The 19756-nt window shown below is 34.8% G+C and overlaps 1 protein-coding gene across 1 annotated transcript in view; it reads left to right on the top strand.

The window, feature by feature from the left end:
- The window catches only part of SLCO4C1 (solute carrier organic anion transporter family member 4C1), a 60629-nt gene that overhangs the window by 21000 nt on the left and 19873 nt on the right, over positions 1-19756 (top strand). The window contains exons 3-4 of the mRNA XM_060146174.1: positions 13084-13266; positions 19066-19162. Coding sequence (XP_060002157.1) covers positions 13084-13266; positions 19066-19162 — 280 coding nt within the window. The remainder of the gene's footprint in view (positions 1-13083; positions 13267-19065; positions 19163-19756) is intronic.

Genomic DNA, 19756 nt, shown 5'->3' with positions numbered 1-19756 from the left:
CTCCTCAAAGTCCAGTTTAAGCTCTATCTTGGTGATGACTGTTGATGTCATGTTTCCCTGGCACCCAGTTATGCAGATTGAAGTATATAGATTTACATGCATATTAACATTTTAGGGACATTTTCTTAAACTACATATCTGAGTATTTTGTTCCATGATGTTAGTTTTTTTTTTTTTCCTCAGATACTTCAATTATGTGTATGTATGATCTTTGGCCACCTTATATCCTTAGCATTTCCTCTGCTTTTTTTCTTTATCATTCATTTTACTCACTTTTCTAATTTCTGTATTATGTGCCTGTTACTGTGTTTTCTCAATTCGTTCACCCTTGTACCCCTTTCAATTTTATCTTCCTTTCTATGAGATTTTAGTTTTTCCCTTTTACTTTTTTCTCTGAGTTCTACCAGTGCAAGCTTCATATCCTCTTCCTCTCACCACTTCTTTTCTAAGTTATTTCATTTCTGCTTTGCCATTATGATGTGTTCACATTTTTCACCTGCTCCATGAAAATATTTCTGTGGTCCGTGTCCTAATCTTAATTTTAATGAAAGTATGTTGGTCTTTTTTCTTACAACATCTTTGTATGGATGCCGTGATAGGTTTTTTTTTGAAAAATCACTTTATTGGTTGAGTTAGGTTCCCATGGGAGGTGAGTGATCAGGTCAGCATCCCAGGTGGGTTAGCTGCACAGGCAAAGGCTCTCTCAACTTTTTAGTACCCATAAATATAGAGTCCTAAATTGTCTGTGAGATTCCTTGTGCTGCCTCTTCCCACCCACTCTATCTATTTTTATGAACCAAAGCAGCCCAAGAATTCCCTGCTGCCACCTGGCCTATCTCCTGTTCCTGTATCAGTTGTCTCAGGCAAGGGAAGTCTGGACTTCTGAGTGTTGCTCCCCACCTTCAAGAAGAGTATTTTTTCCCCCTCTTTCTCAAAGCTGCCACCAGCTGCCTGCCTTTAGGTCCGGACAAGAAGGGTCTTGCCCTGAGCCCTGTGCTTAGAGGGACCCATATCACAGACACTGAAACTCAAAGATAATTTGTTCTTCTCTTAAAGTTTTGTGAGAAAGATTTTTGCAAGATTGGTACATAGGATAAGTGAACAGAGGTTATAGGAGAGGGAGGTAGGGATGAGCTACCATCTCCAGTCCAGAAGCTGCTACATAGACTTGGGGACGGTCAAGTTTAAAGAAAAGCAGCAGCTCCTTCTCCCTTTTCAGGGCTGGGGGTTGAATATGGGAAGTGGAGCCAGGGGGAGAAAATTACAGTCACTTCCTGGGAAGAGAGAAAGAGAGGTTGCTTTTCATTAAAGTTAGCCACCTCAAAGTACCTGATGCAGGTAATTAGGCAGACCGGGTTCCCCAGAAAACAGTGCTTCTCAGGAGGCACGGGCACCTCCTGGAAATACTGTCAGAAAAGTGTGGCTAGGGGCGTGGAATACCATCTCAAGACTGCAACATCCTTCCCTGCCCCTGGCAGCAAGATGGGCCAGAGGAAATGGTGGTCTCTTTAAACTTATAGGTGTTGAAGGTAAATGCTTGGCGGGGAGCAGGCTGTGGACCTCTAGGTGAGGGTGAGGGCTGCACTGAGCTTGATATTTAACTTCTAAATATTCTGGTATATGGATTTTCTTTTGCTGTTTTGCCTTTTTGCCTTTAGTTCCTGCACATGTTACTGGGCAGGACTAGACACTGGTTTGTTCATTAAGTAAAATTCTAAGCCTTAATTTTATTGGCAACACTCCTCTGTGTTCATAAACAACATAGAAGCTCCCTCTTGTGGTGTATTGTCAAATCACATGCCTTTAATTTAGCGTTAAATATTTTGTCAGAAATTTTTTGATTTCACGTTAGAAGTTGAAATTCGAGGTTCAGATAGTTTCCTTAAGCAATAATACCTCAGAATTCACATAGGGGGTAAATCTATCTATCTTGTAAAGCTGTATTGTAGCAGACACAATTTAATAAATTATTTAATATTACTTAAGATGAATAGTCTTCTTTAGGTCCCCATGTTGCATCTCTGAATGACTATTTCGTGGTAAGCTGAAATGTACCCTCTAGTAAGTGTTTTTTTGGTTTGTTTTTTGATTTTAAAGGAAAGGTTAATTCCATGAGATTTTAAATATGTTAAATATTTGTCTTTTGCCTTTATATTTGGATAAGAGTGTGGCTGAGTGTAAAATTTCTGAGTCATATTATCTTTCACTGATTTTTTTTTGTCATTCCTTTACTGCCTTTATGGGATTAATGTTGCTTTAAAAAAGTCTGATGCCAGCTAAGGGTTTTTTTTTTTTTCCCTCTGCCTAAGTGACTATCTTTTTTCCTGACTGTTCAAAGAAGTCTTTCTTCATCTTTAAAATTCAGTGACTTTTAGTGTTGAAAGTTCTGCATCAAAATTTCCAGGGTTTTTCTATGCCTTTTAAAATTATAGATCAGTCTTCATTTATTAAGTTTTACCTTTGAATATATATATATATATTTTCTATTCTGATTGATTATGCATGTTTATTTTCTTTGTCTGAATATCATTTCTATAATTTTCTCTCTAATCTTTTAAGTTTTAGGTTTTGTTCATTTAATTTTGTTTGTATTTCTCAAGGCTTTTCTGTCTGTCCTTGTAATTCTCACAGTCTCTAGTCTCTCTTGTCCATTGCAATGTGACTTTTATTTCTGTTTGGGGATGTTTTTCCAGAGTTCTTTCAGCCCATTTTTTTTTCCTTTTTTTAAAACCCCTTATCTCACCACATTCATGAGTTTATTAAATCCCTGTTTTCACCTTTTGATTTTAGGAAGCAATTGTTCCTATCACTTTAAAGGATGGCAATATGGTAATTGTTCTGCTATGCATTTGCTTTTCTTCTTTGGTTATTATTTACCTTTGAATGAAGTGAATTATTCCTTGGCCAGCTTTTTGTAAGATGTTTGTATTAACTTTCTTTTGCTGCATAGCATATTACGCAAACTTACCAACTTGAAAAAGCACAAATATGTTATCTTACACACTCCATAGTTCAAGAGTCTGGCACAGCTCTGGGTTCTCTGCTTAGAGTCTCAAACTCAGGGTGTCAGCTGGCTGCATTCTCATTTGAGCCTCTAGAGAATTCTTTTCCAAGCTTATTAAACTGTTGTGAAATATCAGTTTCTTGTAATTGTTGAACCGAGATCGCCATTTCCTTGACGATTGTCAGTGGGGGTTGCTGTCAGCTCCTAGAAGCTCCCCACATTCCATCTTCAAAGGCAGCAAAGGTTCACAGAGCCCCTTTGCTTTAAATTTCTCTCATTGCTTCTGCTAGCCACAGAAAGCTTTCTGCTTTTAAAGTGCTCATGTGATTAGATTGTTGAGCACAGCCAGATAATCTCCTTTCTGACTAATTCAAAATCAACCGATTAGTAACTTAAGTTAGTTAATTAGTAAGGTGAACTTACTCTGCAGAATCCCTTTTGCCACTGTAACAGAATTAGGTGTGATGTTGTCATATTCACAGTCCCAGGAATTATGGATGGGGAATCTTGGGGACCATTTTAGAGTCCTGCATAACATAGTATGCATGCAGGAGAGGGACTGGAACTCTGTCTGGACAAGTGGGGATTTTCTCTGGTTGAGACAGATGTTCCTTCTGAATAAATTATTTAGCTTTTATTTCTTCCCCACATAGAAAGATTGCTGTTCAGATTTAGAATTTTTCTCTGTCACCATGCGTCTATGACATACTGTTCCTTGTTCTGTCCCACCTTGCTTGCTTCTCAATGATGCTAGGTAGACAAGTATTCTTCATATAGGATGTTCACATTTATTTCTAAGTGTATTTAGTTGATCTTTCGTACTATACATTGGTATTTCTACCATCATGTCATCTAACTTATGCATGTGAAGCTAACTTATTTTTTTGTATATTCTTTTTTTATCTCTTTCAAAATTAATTTTATGTTTTACTACTTTACTAAATTCCTTTATTGTTTTTAGTAGTTTTTCCATTGGTTCTGGAACCAATTAAGTGTTCCAAAAAGACAATTATAATTTTTGCAAATAGAAATTGTTTTACCTCTTGATTTCCAATTCATAGGCCTCTAGTTCCTTTCCCTGTCCTTCCAATACAACATGAAAAGTTGCAGAGTTAGGGCACATCCTTGTCTTACTTCTGATTTTAGCAGTCTGTATGTGTGCATATACATACATGTGTATGTATACACACTTTTGATCATGTTAAAGAAATGTCTATTCCTATTTTATGTTGACATTTGTCAGTTTTCTACTTGAAATCTATGAAACTGATCATTTGATTTTTCTAATTAGATCTAATATGTTAAATTTTAATAGACTTCCTAATGTGCTTCTTTAAAAAGACATGCTGTATTTTTCATATATGTTGTTGGATTTTGTTGCTAATATTTTGTTTATGATTTTTTTGCGTTGATATTCAGGTATGAGATTGGTCTATGGTTTTCTTCGGTGTTGTTATTCTTTTTCACATGTTATTATCAATTTGTAATCAGTAAAAATATTTTGGTAATTTTTATCTTGTTTCTATCTTCTGGAATAGATTAAGTAGTGTTAAGTTTATCATTTATTATTATTGTCATGATTATTATTTAATATATAAAGTTTTGGTAAAATTCATCTCTGAAAGTATCTGGGCTTGGTAATTAACCATTTTAGATTTTCAAATTAATATGCTAGTAATTTGTTCTAAGTAGTCTCTTGTGATTTTTAAAAAATTTCTTCTCTTCATAGTTTATTTCCTTTTTTCATGTATTATTTGTATATATGTAATTTCTCCTCATTATGTTAGCTAGTGGTTTATTTTACTGATTATTTCAAAGGATTTATTTTTGTGTGAATTTTATTATTACATTTTATTAATCAGATTTCTATTCCTTTGTTAATTCTTTCTTTTTTTTAAATTAAATTAATTTTGTTATTTATTTTTGGCTTCATTGGGTCTTCGTTGCTGCACACGGGCTTTCTCTAGTTGTGGCGAGCGGGGACTACTCTTCCCTTGTGATGCGCAGGCTTCTCATTGCGGTGGCTTCTCTTGTTGTGGAGCACGGGCTCTAGGCGTGTGGGCTTCAGTAGTTGTGGCTCATGGGCTCTAGAGCGCAGGCTCAGTAGTTGTGGCACATGGGCTTAGTTGCTCTGTGGCATGTGGGATCTTCCTGGACCAGGGCTCAAACCCGCGTCTCCTGCATTGGCAGGCGGATTCTAAACCACTGCACCACCAGGGAAGTCCCCCCTTTGTTAATTCTTTATTGCTTTTTATTAGAGATTGCTTGCTTTTTTCAGTATTTCTTTTTCCTAGATATTCTTTTGCATGTTATCTTCTCCATCGCTATTCTATGATAAACTCATCTAGTGCCAGTGGTGTTAGTGCTGGGGGCAACTCATTAATGTGCAATTTATTTTTATATGTTTTTTATTTTGACTTCTTTTTTCGGGGGTCTTTTTTTGTTTCAATGAGATGGTTTTCTTATAAGAACCACTTTAGTTATAGCATATAAATTTCGATGTGGTTTGTTTCTATTATCATTTCTGAGAAATTTTGTAATTATAATTTTTTGATCAAAGAATAGTTTAATAGAGTTTTTAAATTTTTTTGAATTCCATATAGACGGGCCTTTTCATTTTCTGTTGTCTTAAAAGTATCTAGCTTTTTTTTTTTGCATTTTGGTCATAGAGTATTATTGTTATTTACTCTTTGGATTGTATACTGATATTTTTGTTGCATAATATTTGGTCAGGCTTTTTTAGAATTGTCCATGGTACCTAAAAATGGAAGACACAATTTTATAAGAGAGTAGAATTTGACATGTTTTCCTAAATTCAGTGGTACTAATTATACTGTTTAGGCCTGCTCTATTGTTGCGTATTTTTAACAATTTGCTGTTTTGGACTGGGAAAGATGAAAATTAGTCTGCTGTTTTAACTTTTTATGTCTATTTTTGCATTTCTGGTAGTATCTGCTTAATAAAAATTGCTGCTGTGTATTTATATTATTTATTTATTTATTTTTAATTTTTATGAAAGTTTAAGCCTTTATCTGTACTTGGCTGTTTTATTCTATACTTTAAAAAATATTAATAAACTTGCCTTTTTAGAACAGTTTTAGATTTACAGAAAAATTGTGAAGATAGTATAGTTTCCATATATACCACAACCATTTTCCCCTATTATTAACATCTTACTTTGTATGCTACATTTCTTATGATTAATGAATTAATATTGGTACGTCATTTATTAAATTTTCTACTTGTTAACTGAAGTCCAAACTTTATGTAGATCTACTTAGTTTTACCTAGTTTCCTTTTTCTATTTTAGGATCTGATCCAGTATACCTTATTACATTTGGTTGTCATGTCCCTTTGGCTCTTTGTGGCTGTGATAATTTCTCAGAGTTTTCTCTTTTTTTTTGATGACCATAGAAATTTTGAGGAGTGCTGGTCAGATATTTTGTAAAATGTCCCTCAGCTGGGATTTGTCTGATGTTTTTCCTGTGATTAGACTGGCTTTATAGGATTTTCAGGGGGAGGACCACACAGGCAAAATGCCATTTTCATCACATCATATGAAGGGTACATGCTATCAACATCACTTATCGCTCTTGATGAAAACCTTGATCACCTGACTCAGGTAGTATTTTTCAGGTTAATCCATTGTGAAGTAACTCTTTTCCTCCTTTCTATACTATATGATTTGGAAGAAAGTCACTATGTGCACCCAACATTTCAGAAATGGAGTGTTATGTGCCATCTCTTTGAGGATGCAGTATCTACATAAATTACTCGGAGTTATTCTGCATTAGACATTTGTCTCTTCTCCCACATTTATTTATTTATTCAATTATTTTTTTTCAGTGTGGCTGCATGGATTTATATTTTACATTAGATTATAATCCAATGCAACTTTATTTCATTGCTCAAATTCTTCCAGCTTTGTCTACCTGGAGTTTTTTCGGTTGGCTCCTGTGTACCTTTGACATACCTCCATCATTGCAGATATTTTTGTTTGTTTTCCTTATTTTCTTGCACTCTGAGGTGCTGCAGGCTCATCCTATATATTTCCTGCTCCAGTCCTAAAATCAGCTATTTCTCCAGTGGGCCCTGGTTTCTTTAATTACGGAATGGGAAATAACTTTATCATCTAGAATACAGTGATTATATATAGTTACTTTTGCCTTTAGTCTTGCAGACTCCACTCATTCCAAAGTTACTTAGGTCAGCACCCTTACCCCCACTCTCCTTAGTGAGGTTGTTTCATATATTTGTATTACAGTTAGATCCTTTTGTCACATTCTGCCTTTCCTCCTGGAAACTTTTGGCCTCAAATGATTTTTAAAAGTTTGTGTAGAGTTCACTCTTTGTACTATAAAGTTCAATGTATTTTGGCAAATACTAGTCAAATATATGACTAGTGTCATATATCCACAATCAAACCATCATATAGAAGAGTTTCACTACCCTAAAAAAAATCCTGTGGTGGTTCATCTGTTCAACCCTCCCTCCCCTCTTCCCTTGGCAACTATTTCTATGGTTTTACTTTTCCAGATTGTCATATATTTGGAATTATAAAGTATGTATCCTTTGTGGACTGGATTCTTTCACTTAGCAATAAACATTTAAGATACATCCATGCCTTTCTGTGGCTTGACATCTCATTATCAATTTTTATCAATTCTAGGAAAAGTAAAAGAAGGAAATTATTCAGAAGTAATGCAGAGAGAGTAATATATTGGATACAGTAGTTTTAATAAGTAGATCTTAGGCCTTGTTTATTTGGGAAAAATGATAAAATTAGATCTGTTAACTGTTACAGCCTTTCATGTAGTACTGTAAAATGGGATATAGCCGGGCTAAAATATTGATACCCACAAACCTTAGACAGCTGAAGTACTTAAAACAGATCTGTGGAGAGGGACTGCAAAGATCAGTGACATGAAACTGATTATCCAGAAATAAACCCATACATAGGAAATGTAACAAAATATGTACTCTTTGGTTAATCCAACACAATGCTATAATCCCTGTCTTTTCCCACTAAAATATATTACATATGAATTAAAAAATAAAGTAGTAAAAATGCTAGGATAAAACCCAACATAAATAACTTTATATGTAATCATGGAGAAAGGGAAGACTTTTATAAGTCAGATATCAAACTCAGAAGCTCTGAAGTAAATTTGAGAAGTTAGTTCACAGAAAAACATGCAGGTGGCCAATAAACATACAGAAAAATGCTTAAGTTCACTGAAGATTTTTTCAAAAGTGTTGCTGCATTGCTAATGGGAATGCATATATTTATAACTCTTTGTTATGGCAACTTGGCAAATCAAATATAAATATTTATACACGTTGACCCGGCAGTTCCACTTTTTGGAACCTGTCCTACGATAGGCTTGCACAAATATGCCAAGATAAATTTTAAAAATATTCATCACAACATTGTTTTGACCTGAATGTATGTATAATATAATATTAATAATATATGTTATATTATTATTAAATAGAAGTTGGGAGGGAGATGCAAGAGGGAGGGGATATGGGGATATATGTATGCATATAGCTGATTCACTTTGTTATACAGCAGAAACTAACACAACACTGTAAAACAATTATACTCCAATAAAGATGTTAAAAAGAAAGCATACAAGCAAACTTAAAAAAAAAAATAGAAGTTGTGGACTTGGTAAATAAATCACATTTATGCTGTGGAATATTATAACAGTGCCAACAAAGAAATTTAAATACAGCTTTAAGTTCCAACATCAAGGATTTCTAGGACATAAGAAGTGAAAACTGGAAGTTGTTGAATATAAGGATAGTATGTTTCGTATGATCATACATATGTAAAAATGTAAATGGATATAAAACATGTGAATGTGTGAGAAAATGTCTGAAAAATGATCGAAGGAACTGTTAACAGGGGTTATTGCCTTCATCTAAGTGACATGGGAGAGCATAAATAGAGGCAGGCAGAGGTAAGGGAGAGCTTGGATTTTTTCTTGGTATTCTTCTGTTTTATTTAAAATTTATTTAAACAAGCAGGTTGAAACCCATTGATTACTTCCTCTGGGAGAAACAAAAAAACACCAAAACCCCACAGAATACTCTTATAATCAAAAAGTCTACCAGATTACTACAGAAAGATATTTTCCTAAAGGCAATTTACCTATTATAAAAAGGAAATAGGAGAAAATAGTAAACCAATAATGCATGTACGTATGTTCAGTTTTGCAAAATGAACAATTTGCAAATAACAAAGCAAATAATAAGAGATTGTTAGTCTAATCTACTACCTCCAGGAAAGTGAATATTGAAACCAAGAATTATAATTCAAATGTTTGACATGACCAGGGAAATATCACAGATAATGCCAAAATATCCATCAACCTCTTATAACATGAATATATACAGTATTATAGAGTATATTTTAAATACAAAATTTAAAATATATATTTTTATGCATAGAATTTGCATCTGAAAATTTGATGACAGTGAACCAGTTAAAGAATATTCAGGATTGGTGCTTTAGGGGCCTATGTCTCATCAATCAGGAAATAATAAATCTTGATCTGATATCAAGGAAATGAAAATAGAATTAGCTGAGGCCATTGTTAAAATGAAAATTCCTGGATACTACACCAGATTCAAAGGGAAAGGGTTGGAAATATATTTTTAACAAATCTCTTAGTTCATTAATATTATATGATGAGTTTAGGAAATATGAATTTACTTTAATACCCAGGCTTTGAATGTGATTTTTTTTTTTTTTTGCGGTACACGGGCCTCTCACTGTTGTGGCCTCTCCTGTTGTGGAGCACAGGCTCCGGACGCGCAGGCTCAGCAGCCATGGCTCACAGGCCTAGCCGCTCCGCGGCATGTGGGATCTTCGCGGACCGGGGCACAAACCTGTGTCCCCTGCATTGGCAGGTGGACTCTCAACCACTGCGCCACCAGGGAAGCCACTGAATGTGATTTTTTAAAAAGATTTTAATCAAATCCTAAAGATAACTATTTCTCAGGTATCTAAATTGGAAAGGAAGAGGTAAAATTATCATTATATGCAGATGACATGATATGATATATAGAAAACCCTAAAGACTCCACACAAAAACCACTAGAACTGGTAAAAGAATTCAGCAAGGTAGCAGGATGCAAGTTTAACATACAGAAATCTGTTGCATTTCTTTACACTAACAATAAAATATCAGAAAGGGAAAGTAAAAAGACAATCCCTTTTAAAATTGCATTAAAAATATATAATACTTAGGAATAAACCTAACAAAGGAGGTGAAAGACTTATATGCTGAGAACTATGAAACATTGATAAAGAAAACTGAAGATAATTTAAAGAAATGGAAAGATATCCCATGCTCTTGGACTGGAAGAATTAATATTGTTAAAGTGGCCATATTACACAAAGCAGTCTATAGATTTAATGCAATCCCTATCAAATTACCCATGACATTTTTCACAGAACTAGAACAAATAATACTAAAATTTATACAGAACCATGAAAGACCCAGAATTGTCAAAGCAATTCTGAGGAAAAAGAACAAAGCTGGAGGCATAACCCTCGCAGACTTCAGACAATACTACAAAGCTACAGTAATGAAAACAGTGTTGTATTGGTACAAAAACAGACATGGATCAGTGGAACAGAAAGGAGACTCCAGGAAAAAACCCACACACCTAAAGTCAATTAATCTTTGACAAAGGAGGCAAGAATATACAATGGGAGAAAGACAGTCTCTTTGGCGAGTGGTGTTGGGAAAGCTGGACAGCCACATATAAATAAATGAAGTTAGAACACTCCCTCACACCATACACAAAAATAAACTCAGAATGGCTTAAAGACTTAAATACGAAACATGACACCATAAAACTCCTAGAAGAGAACATAGACAAAACATTCCCTAACATAAATTGTTGCAATGTTTTCTTAGGTCAGTCTCCCAAGGCAACAGAAATAAAAGCAGAAATAAACAAATGGGACCTAATCAAACGTATAAGCTTTTGCACAGCAAAGGAAACCGTAAACAAGACGAAAAGACAACCTACAGACTGGGAGAAAATATTTGCAAATGATGTGACCAACAAGGGCTTAATTTCCAAAATATATGAACAGCTCATACAACTCAATAACAAAAAAAACAACCCAATCAGAAAATGGGCAGAAGACCTAAATACACATTTCTCCAAAGAAGACATACACATGGCCAATAGGTTTATGAAAAGATGCTCAATATCACTAATTATTAGAGAAATGCAAATGAAAACTACAATGAGGTATCACCTCACACTGGTTAAAATGGCCATCATTAAAAAATCTACAAATATCAAGTGCTGGAGAGGGTGTGGTGAAAAGGGAACCCTCTTACACTGTTGGTGGGAATGTAAATTGGTGCAGCCACTGTGGAAACAGTATGAAGTTTCCTTAAAAAACTAAAAACAGAGTTGCCACATGATCTAGCAGTCCCATTCATGGGCATATATTCAGAGAAAACTCTAATTTGAAAAGATACATGTACCCCAGTGTTAATAGCAGCACCATTTACAATAGCCAAGACGTGGAAGCAACATAAATGTACATTGATGGATGAATGGATAAAGAAGACTCAATACATAAAATGGAATACTACTCAGCCATAAAAAATAATGAAATACTGCCATTTGCAGTAACATGGATGGACCTAGAGATTACCATAGTAAGTGCAGTAAGCCAGAGAGAGAAAGATGAGTACCGTATGATATCATTTATATGTGGAATCTAAAATACAATACAAATGAACTTATTTATAAAACAGAAACAGACTCACAGACATAGAAAACAAATCTAGGGTTACCCCCCTTAGGGAAAGCGGGTGGGGGAGAGATAAATTAAGAGTTTGGGATTAGCAGATACAATCTATATAAAAATAGATAAACAAAAAGGTCCTACTGTATAGCACAGGGAGCTAAATACATTCAATATCCTGTAATAAACCATAATGGAAAAGAATATGAAAAAGAATATATATATATATGTGTATAACTGAGTCACTTTGCTAAACACCAGAAACTAACACAACATTGTAAATCTACTTCAATAAAAGGAAAAAAAGAAAAAAATAGATAACAATTTTTCCTTTTAAAATATTCAAAAAAACATCCTATGGACCCAAAGATTGCTTCAAAATATAAATGTAATAAAATAGTTTGACCTGTAAAAAAGAAGGACATAACTTCTAAATATTACTGCTTTGTAGTGAATATTTTAAAAAATTAATTAATTTTTGTCTGCGTTGGGTCTTTGTTGCTGTGCGCGGGCTTTCTCTAGTTGCAGCGAGCGTTGGCTATTCTTGGTTGCGGTGCACAGGCTTCTCATTGCAGTGGCTTCTCTTGTTGCAGATCATGGGCTCTAGGCTCACGGGCTTCAGTAGTTATGGCACGTGAGCTCAGTAATTGTGGCTCACGGGCTCTAGAGTGCAGGCTCAGTAGTTGTGGTGCACGGGCTTTGTTGCTCAGCGGCATGTGGGATCTTCCGAGATCAGGGCTCGAACCTGTGTCCCCTGCATTGGCAGGCAGATTCTTAACCACTGTGCCACCATGGGAGTCTCATGTAGTGAATATTGAGAATTACTGTTTTGGCCAAAATATCCTATAGTCTAAGTACACTTTTCAAATGTGTTTAAGATGCTGATTGATAAAATCAATATAGTGGTAACAAAAAAAAAATCTTTTTAAAGAAAAAATCAATACGGTGGTCATACTGTATTTATGACTTGTAAAAATATCAAGTGTGGTGTTTTTTTTCCCTTCAATTTGAAAACTGTCCTTCCCTGGCACCACTTAATTCACTTGTGTTTACACAATTTGTTAATTTTGGTTCTTAAGTAATGTTTCTCAGTTTTGTTCTGTGTTTTCTAAATTTTGATGTAATGTTTCATAAATTGTTTTTAATAATGTATGTATTTTTAAATATTTTAAGTATAATCAAAGTGAAGTGATTGGAAGAAATAAGGAAGGTTATGTTAGGCAAGTATAATTTGTAAGATGTTTAAATTATTAGCTAAAATTTTGATAAATTCACAACTTTTTTTCCCCTAAAGATACATGCTTAACAGCAAAGAATAAAACCACCTGTACTGCTTCAAGTTCTTCACTTTTCTACTACTTGTATGTCTTTATTTTGGGACAACTATTGCTGGGAACAGGAGGAACTCCTCTTTATACCCTAGGAACAGCCTTTATTGATGATTCTGTGCCCACCCACAAATCTTCTCTCTATATAGGTAAGTTTGCTCTGTAATGTTAATGTCTCGGTGTCATTTTATCTTATTGCTTGTTTAATTTATAAGTAAAACATAACATACACTTATTAAGAAGTTATGATTTCATAGGTATTTACATTTGGTAAATGCAATATTACTTTTTTTGTTTATATGCTGATGTATCATGTCCTTTAGTTGAATGCGGTTATGATTTTTATTGACATCCTGCTCTGTTTCCTGTGGGGGGCATGCCAGCCTTCCTGGAAGTGCCATCCAAGCAGTAGGCTGTCTAGATTGCTGGAATGTACCCCAGGCTAATTTACACAGGTGTGGGGATAGAGCTCTGTTGTTCTACTCACTTACTTCATCCTACGTGGACTTGACTAGAGTCAACAAAAGAAACCACACAATGGTACTCAGAAACTCCTGTGGAGTTCTCTATTTCAGATTAATGCTTTTTATGTATGACTCAATTTTTTTCCTTTGTGAACTAATACTTAGCAGTACAAGTTTCTCTTAAATTCCATCCCTGAAGTTCCTGGAAGGTAGAGTTAACTAGACCATGCATGGCCCTACATCCAAATTAATGTGTAATTTATTTGCACATGAATTTTCACTTTATCAGTCTATTATTCTAATGTAGGGGACTTAGTCCATTTGGACTACCATAACAGAATACCATAGACTATTTGGCTTCCAAGCAAGAGAAATTTATTTGCCACAATCCTGGAGGCTGAGAAATACAAGATCAGGATGCCCATAGATTTAGTATCTGGTAAGGGCCCAGTTCTTGGTTCATAGACAGCTGACTTTTAGCCATGGCAGAAGGGACAAGGGAGCTCTCTGGGGCCTTCTTTTAAGGGCACACTAGTCCCTTTTTGAGGGCTCCACTCTTATGACCTAATCACTTCCCAAAGGCCCCACCTCCAAATACAATTGCATTGGGAATTAGGTTTCAACATATGAATTTTGGGGTGACACAAACTCTTAGTCTATAACAAAGACCTATTGCCGTAGTCACTGGAAGCCAAGTGTGTTCAATGCAGCCCTGATAGAGGGTACTAATCTCTTAGGCTCATCTTTAATATGGAAACCACTACACTTCTACCTGTTTTCTCTACTTGCTTTGCTTTGGTCTCTCCACAAGATCTGATGCTCTCATTACACATTCTGGCTGATCTGTACAACTTCTCCATTTACTAATTTAACAGTGCTTTTATTTCAATTAGCTACTAGTGATGCTTTTCACTCTTCCAGTTCACAGATTTTCTTTCTGAGGTCCTCTTCTAATCAGTACTTCTCATAAAACAACTTCAATCTTTATATTTTAGTAACACACAAAATACGAAGTTATTCAAAGATTATTTAAGCATGTGAAGGTGGGGTGAAGGCCCACGAGACCATCCCAGATTTGAAGTTCTCTAGGACTTGACAGTTCTCAGGGCTATGATTTATCACAGCAGAAAGATACAAAGCAAAATCAGCAGAGGGAAAAGGTACATGAGGTGAAGTAGAGACAACCAGCTGCAAGCTTACAAGAGTCCACTCCCTCCTCATGGAGCCCCCTACAGATTGAAATTAATTCCTCCAGCCAGGAGTTGTGACAACATGTATGAAATGTTTTCTACCAGCTAAGTTCATTAGAGATTCAACGCCCAAGGATTTTATTGGTAGTTGATCATGTAGGAGCCCTCTGCCTTGCACATAGAAAATTTCTAGACTCTCAGAAGGAATACAAGTGTTCAACAAAACCGCATTGTTTATACAAACAGTTTGAGCACAATGAGCCACCTTTATTAGTTAGGGAACTGTGGCATCCCTCTGGACATTTAAGATCCCAGGTGCCAGACAAAAGCCAAAGTTGCAAGCAGGTCTTTCTAAAGATAGCAGCCACAAGGCCTGCTACCTTATCTTTTTCTTCTATTGTAGGAATTCATTGAATGGTAATTTTTGAGAGTAAAGGAAAAAAACAAAAAGTAACAAAACTGGGAAACTTATTTTAGTTTTTTTCAATTTCAGTTAACTGATACTTTTCATTGGGTAATTAGGTTTTGTTGATTGAAATCCTTTCGTATGCTTTTTATATTTGTATACATTTCCCCATTTCCAAAATCTTCCTCCCTTCTTTATTTCTTTTAAAATAGTATATATTACTGGTAGCATGCCTTCCCCTATGTGAAACAATTTTATGTAACAAGGCAAAAATGGGCAAAATGAAAACAGTCAAAATTTGCTACCTATTAGAATGAAGGAAAAAAGTGGTTACACAGCATCTCTAGCCTCACAACCTTTTCCTCGTTAAATGCTTTTTTGGGGTTTACAATTTTTGTCCTTTAAGTGAACTTTTAAATTCATTTAATGTTATTTTGTGTTTAAATCTTTCATCTTAATATGTGCTTCCTATCTGCTCTACACTCTTATTTCTTGCCCTTTTTTTCTTTCTTTTTGATAATTTAATATTTATTATTTCATTTCTCCCCTCCATTAACTTCCTAGGTATATGCTCTTTTACTGTTCATCTGCTAATTACCTTATATGCAAACTTGATTTTATGAAATTCTAATGTTAATTGATACTTTTACCACATTCCTAATCATCACATAGGTCTTAAAACCCTTTAAATTTATTCCTTTCCCAACATTTATTCAATTATTTCTGTGTACTGTAATCCCTTCTATATTTAAATTCCTGAAATAAGTATTATTGTTTTATTTAAAAATATTGATCCACTTTTATAAACATGTTTACCTTTTTTTATTGCTCTTCTTTACTTTGCTACTCTGAGTTTCAGTCTGGGATCATTTTCCTTTAACATGAAGAACAGTCTTGAGTTAATTTATTGCAACAGTCTGCATGTGATGAATTCTCTTAGTTTTTCATCTAGTTTTCACTGGGAATAGATAATTAGTTGGCCATTAATTTTCTTTCAGTACTTTAAAAGTGCTATTCTACTGTATTCACTTCCACTGTTTCTTATGTATGTTTACCATTTTTAAGATTCTTTTCTGGTATTTGATTTTCATTTGTTTTATTTACTATGAGTGTATAGGTGAAAGATTACATTTATTTCATCTGTTTTGAACTTATATGACTTCATGAATATATTGCTTGATACTTTTCATTGGTTTTGGAATATTTCCTATGATTATTAATATAACTTCTGCCCTATTGTCTCCTCTCCTGGGACTCCAGTTACTCCAATTACATGTATGGTAGGCCTTTGTGGGTTTTGTTTTTTTTTAATGTATTCTTTCTCCTTTACTGTCTTTTCTGTATTTTCTATCCTGTATTTTTTCTGTGCTTGTTGATAAATATTTACTGATTTAATAATATATTTTCCAGTTTAGTAATACTCAGTTCAGTTCTAAGTAATCTGCTGTGGATCCATTTCATTTTTATTGTGACAAATGCATTTTATAGTTCTAGAATTTTTTTTCAGAATCACTCTGTGTGTCTTTTAATAACTTTCCCACCTCTGTCGTACATGGGAACACTACAGTCTGGGATGCCCTTTATCTAATTTCAGGGACTGAGTAAGTGCTAAACTGCACTTACTCTGTGAGCCAGTCTACTTCTAACTCATCCTTGCTTTTAGAGTATAGCCTCGTAGGTGCCAACTTAAAATGTAGGACAGGGAAAGTTTATAAGCTCTACTCCCTAAACTGCAACTTTTGTTTCCCTACTTCCTAGAGACTAGCAAAAGACAGTTTACCCTCCCAGTGCCTCTTATAGAATTAGCCAACATACCCAGGAAAAAAAATCAGTCCCAATTTTTGTTAAATCTCTCTCTTCTTAAGAATCTTAACACAGTGGTCCTTCACTAGTTTTATCTGCCTTATATTTAAAAATAATTTTTACAGTTTTTAAAAGTTTTTCTTAGTGGGCAATTTGGTTGGAAATGCTAGTCTACCATAGGTTATCCACCATTACCAGAATTTTTAATTTTGGGGTCATAGCAAATTCACCTTTCATCAATTGAAAACTTTAAATTCTTTGCTTTCTTGATATATTTCTTTTATGAACATATTTGTGAACATATGCAAAGCATTCTTTATTGTTAACCAAGGAGTAATTGCTGAGGACTGAGAAAGCAGGTGATATAGATAGTGCTATTCAGTGTGAATTACATAGATCCATGCCAACATGAAGAAAGTCAAAAAATTAAAATAAACTTTTAGAAACTTTTATAGCAATTTTTTAAAATAGATCTATTTATTTATTTAGGCTGTGTTGGGTCTTCGTTGCTGCTCGTGGGCTTTCTCTAGTTGCGGCAAGTGGGGGCCACTCCTCATTGTGGTGCACAGGCTTCTCATTGTGGTGGCCTCCCTTGTTGCAGAGCATGGGCTCTAGGCACACGGGCTTCAGTAGTTGTGGCCTGCAGGCTCTAGAGCGCAAGCTCAGCAGTTGTGGCGCACGGGCCCAGTTGCTCCACAGCATGTGGGATCTTCCCAGCCCAGGGCCTGAACACGTGTCCCCTGCACTGGCAGGCAGATTCTTAACCACTGTGCCACCAGGGAAGCCCTATAGCAATTTTATACTTCCACAAAACTTATAAGGTATTCTTACAAATGTATCAGTCTAAACCCTTTTGGAAATAATTTATAAAAGGATCTATCACCAAAGATAATTTGGGAATCATTGATTTCCAGATTTCCAGCATTTTTAATCATGTACTTTTAGCTATAAAATTTTTTGAGCATGAGTCATATATATATATATATATATATATACTTATTTATAAATTATATACTTAAAATTTTCTACCAATACATTTTTTACATTCAAAAATACAGTTATGGGCTTCCCTGGTGGCGCAGTGGTTGAGAGTCCGCCTGCTGATGCAGGGGACACGGGTTCGTGCCCCAGTCCGGGAAGATCCCACATGCCGCGGAGCGGCTGGGCCCGTGAGCCATGGCTGCTGAGCCTGTGCGTCCGGAGCCTGTGCTCCGCAACTGGAGAGGCCACAACAGTGAGAGGCCCGTGTACCACAAAAAAAAAAAAAAAAATATATATATATATATATATATATATATAGTTATAATATAAATTAGGGTAGTTGATAGATAAATAAAAGTTCTTATATGTTTTCATATCATCTTGAATGACCTCTACTTTGGAGCCTTGATCTAGTACATAAGTCATTTTTACCATTGATGTATGCTTCACTTTGTGTATGGTATATTCCTTTTCTTTTGTGTATGAGAACGAGAATCTCAGTAATTAATGAAAAAATTCAGAAGGTGGTAGTATATGAAGATACTGATGTATGCAAAATTTTTTAACAAAAAGTAAAAAGTTATATATGGCAAAGTTTTAAATATCAGAGAAATAAGGTCAGTTTAATTCTGTTGCAAGTTAAAATGGGAGATTCACTAAGAGAAGGAGTTTAATGGTTTACTTTTAAGAAACAAACTAATGAACCAGATCCAGGTTTTAAATCAGCTGCCATAGAATGCTTTTGGAATGTGTATAGAATATAAAAGCCTTCTCATTTCACTTTGTTTTCTTCCGTAAGAATTGTAGCCAGTAATTACTATCACTGTTCACAAAGGGTAATAGTAGATGAACTACCCCTGCTGTGAGTTAACGTGATATAACTTTCATAAATTTATAATTATTGGATTTGTTGCCATCACTATTGTAGTCTAAAAAATTTGACATTGAATTATGTATTTTAAGCTCCTTGACAAATATGTGTAATTTTCATATAATTCTAATCATTTTGTTTTTCTATAGTAAAATATTTCTTTCTTCACTTGTCAGACATTCAAAGCAAAGTCCCACAGATGACCATTTTCATTGTCTTTGTTCTTTTTCTAGGAATTGGCTATTCCATGTCAATTTTAGGCCCTGCTGTTGGCTATGTGTTGGGAGGACAGTTGCTAACCGTGTACATTGATGCTGATTTGGGACAAAGGCAAGGCAATATCTATTTTTCTTTTATTTAGATTTATATTATTTGAATCACGTTAGTACCATAGGCGGAATATTTTTATAATATTTCTTCAGAATATCATGAGGGATTTTTCAGGAAACAAAACTGAATACACACAATTTTTATGTACTATTTTGGCTGCATTGCTTCACGAATTAATGCCACACCATCTCTTGGTATAGAGTATTTATTTACAAATAAGGATGCTTAATAGTTAGATGGTGAAAATTTTCAAAATACATAACCAGTACCCTGTGCATTGTTCAAAAATAATAGTTTAATTAAAGTTAGTTGTGCTTTCAGTAGATTTAGCTGTAGGTAGATAGCCTGAAGAGTCTCGAGAGTTTATGATTCTCAGACTAAGTGCTATAGTAGCTCTGATAATATAGAGATCACAATTGTTCAGCTTTAACAACTGTAACACTGGAGGATAATAATAGGTAATGTTTGTTTATCCCATACTGTGTTCTAGACAACATAGGTTTTGTGTATAATGTAATTTTACATGCCATTTTATTTAATCCTCTTAATAATCTTATAAGGTAGTTGATACACAGAACTTGGTAAGTGGCCAAG

The sequence above is a fragment of the Lagenorhynchus albirostris genome, chromosome 3 (genome assembly GCF_949774975.1).
Source record: "Lagenorhynchus albirostris chromosome 3, mLagAlb1.1, whole genome shotgun sequence".
NCBI lineage: Eukaryota > Metazoa > Chordata > Mammalia > Artiodactyla > Delphinidae > Lagenorhynchus > Lagenorhynchus albirostris.
This window is presented reverse-complemented; position numbering and strand designations above follow the sequence as displayed.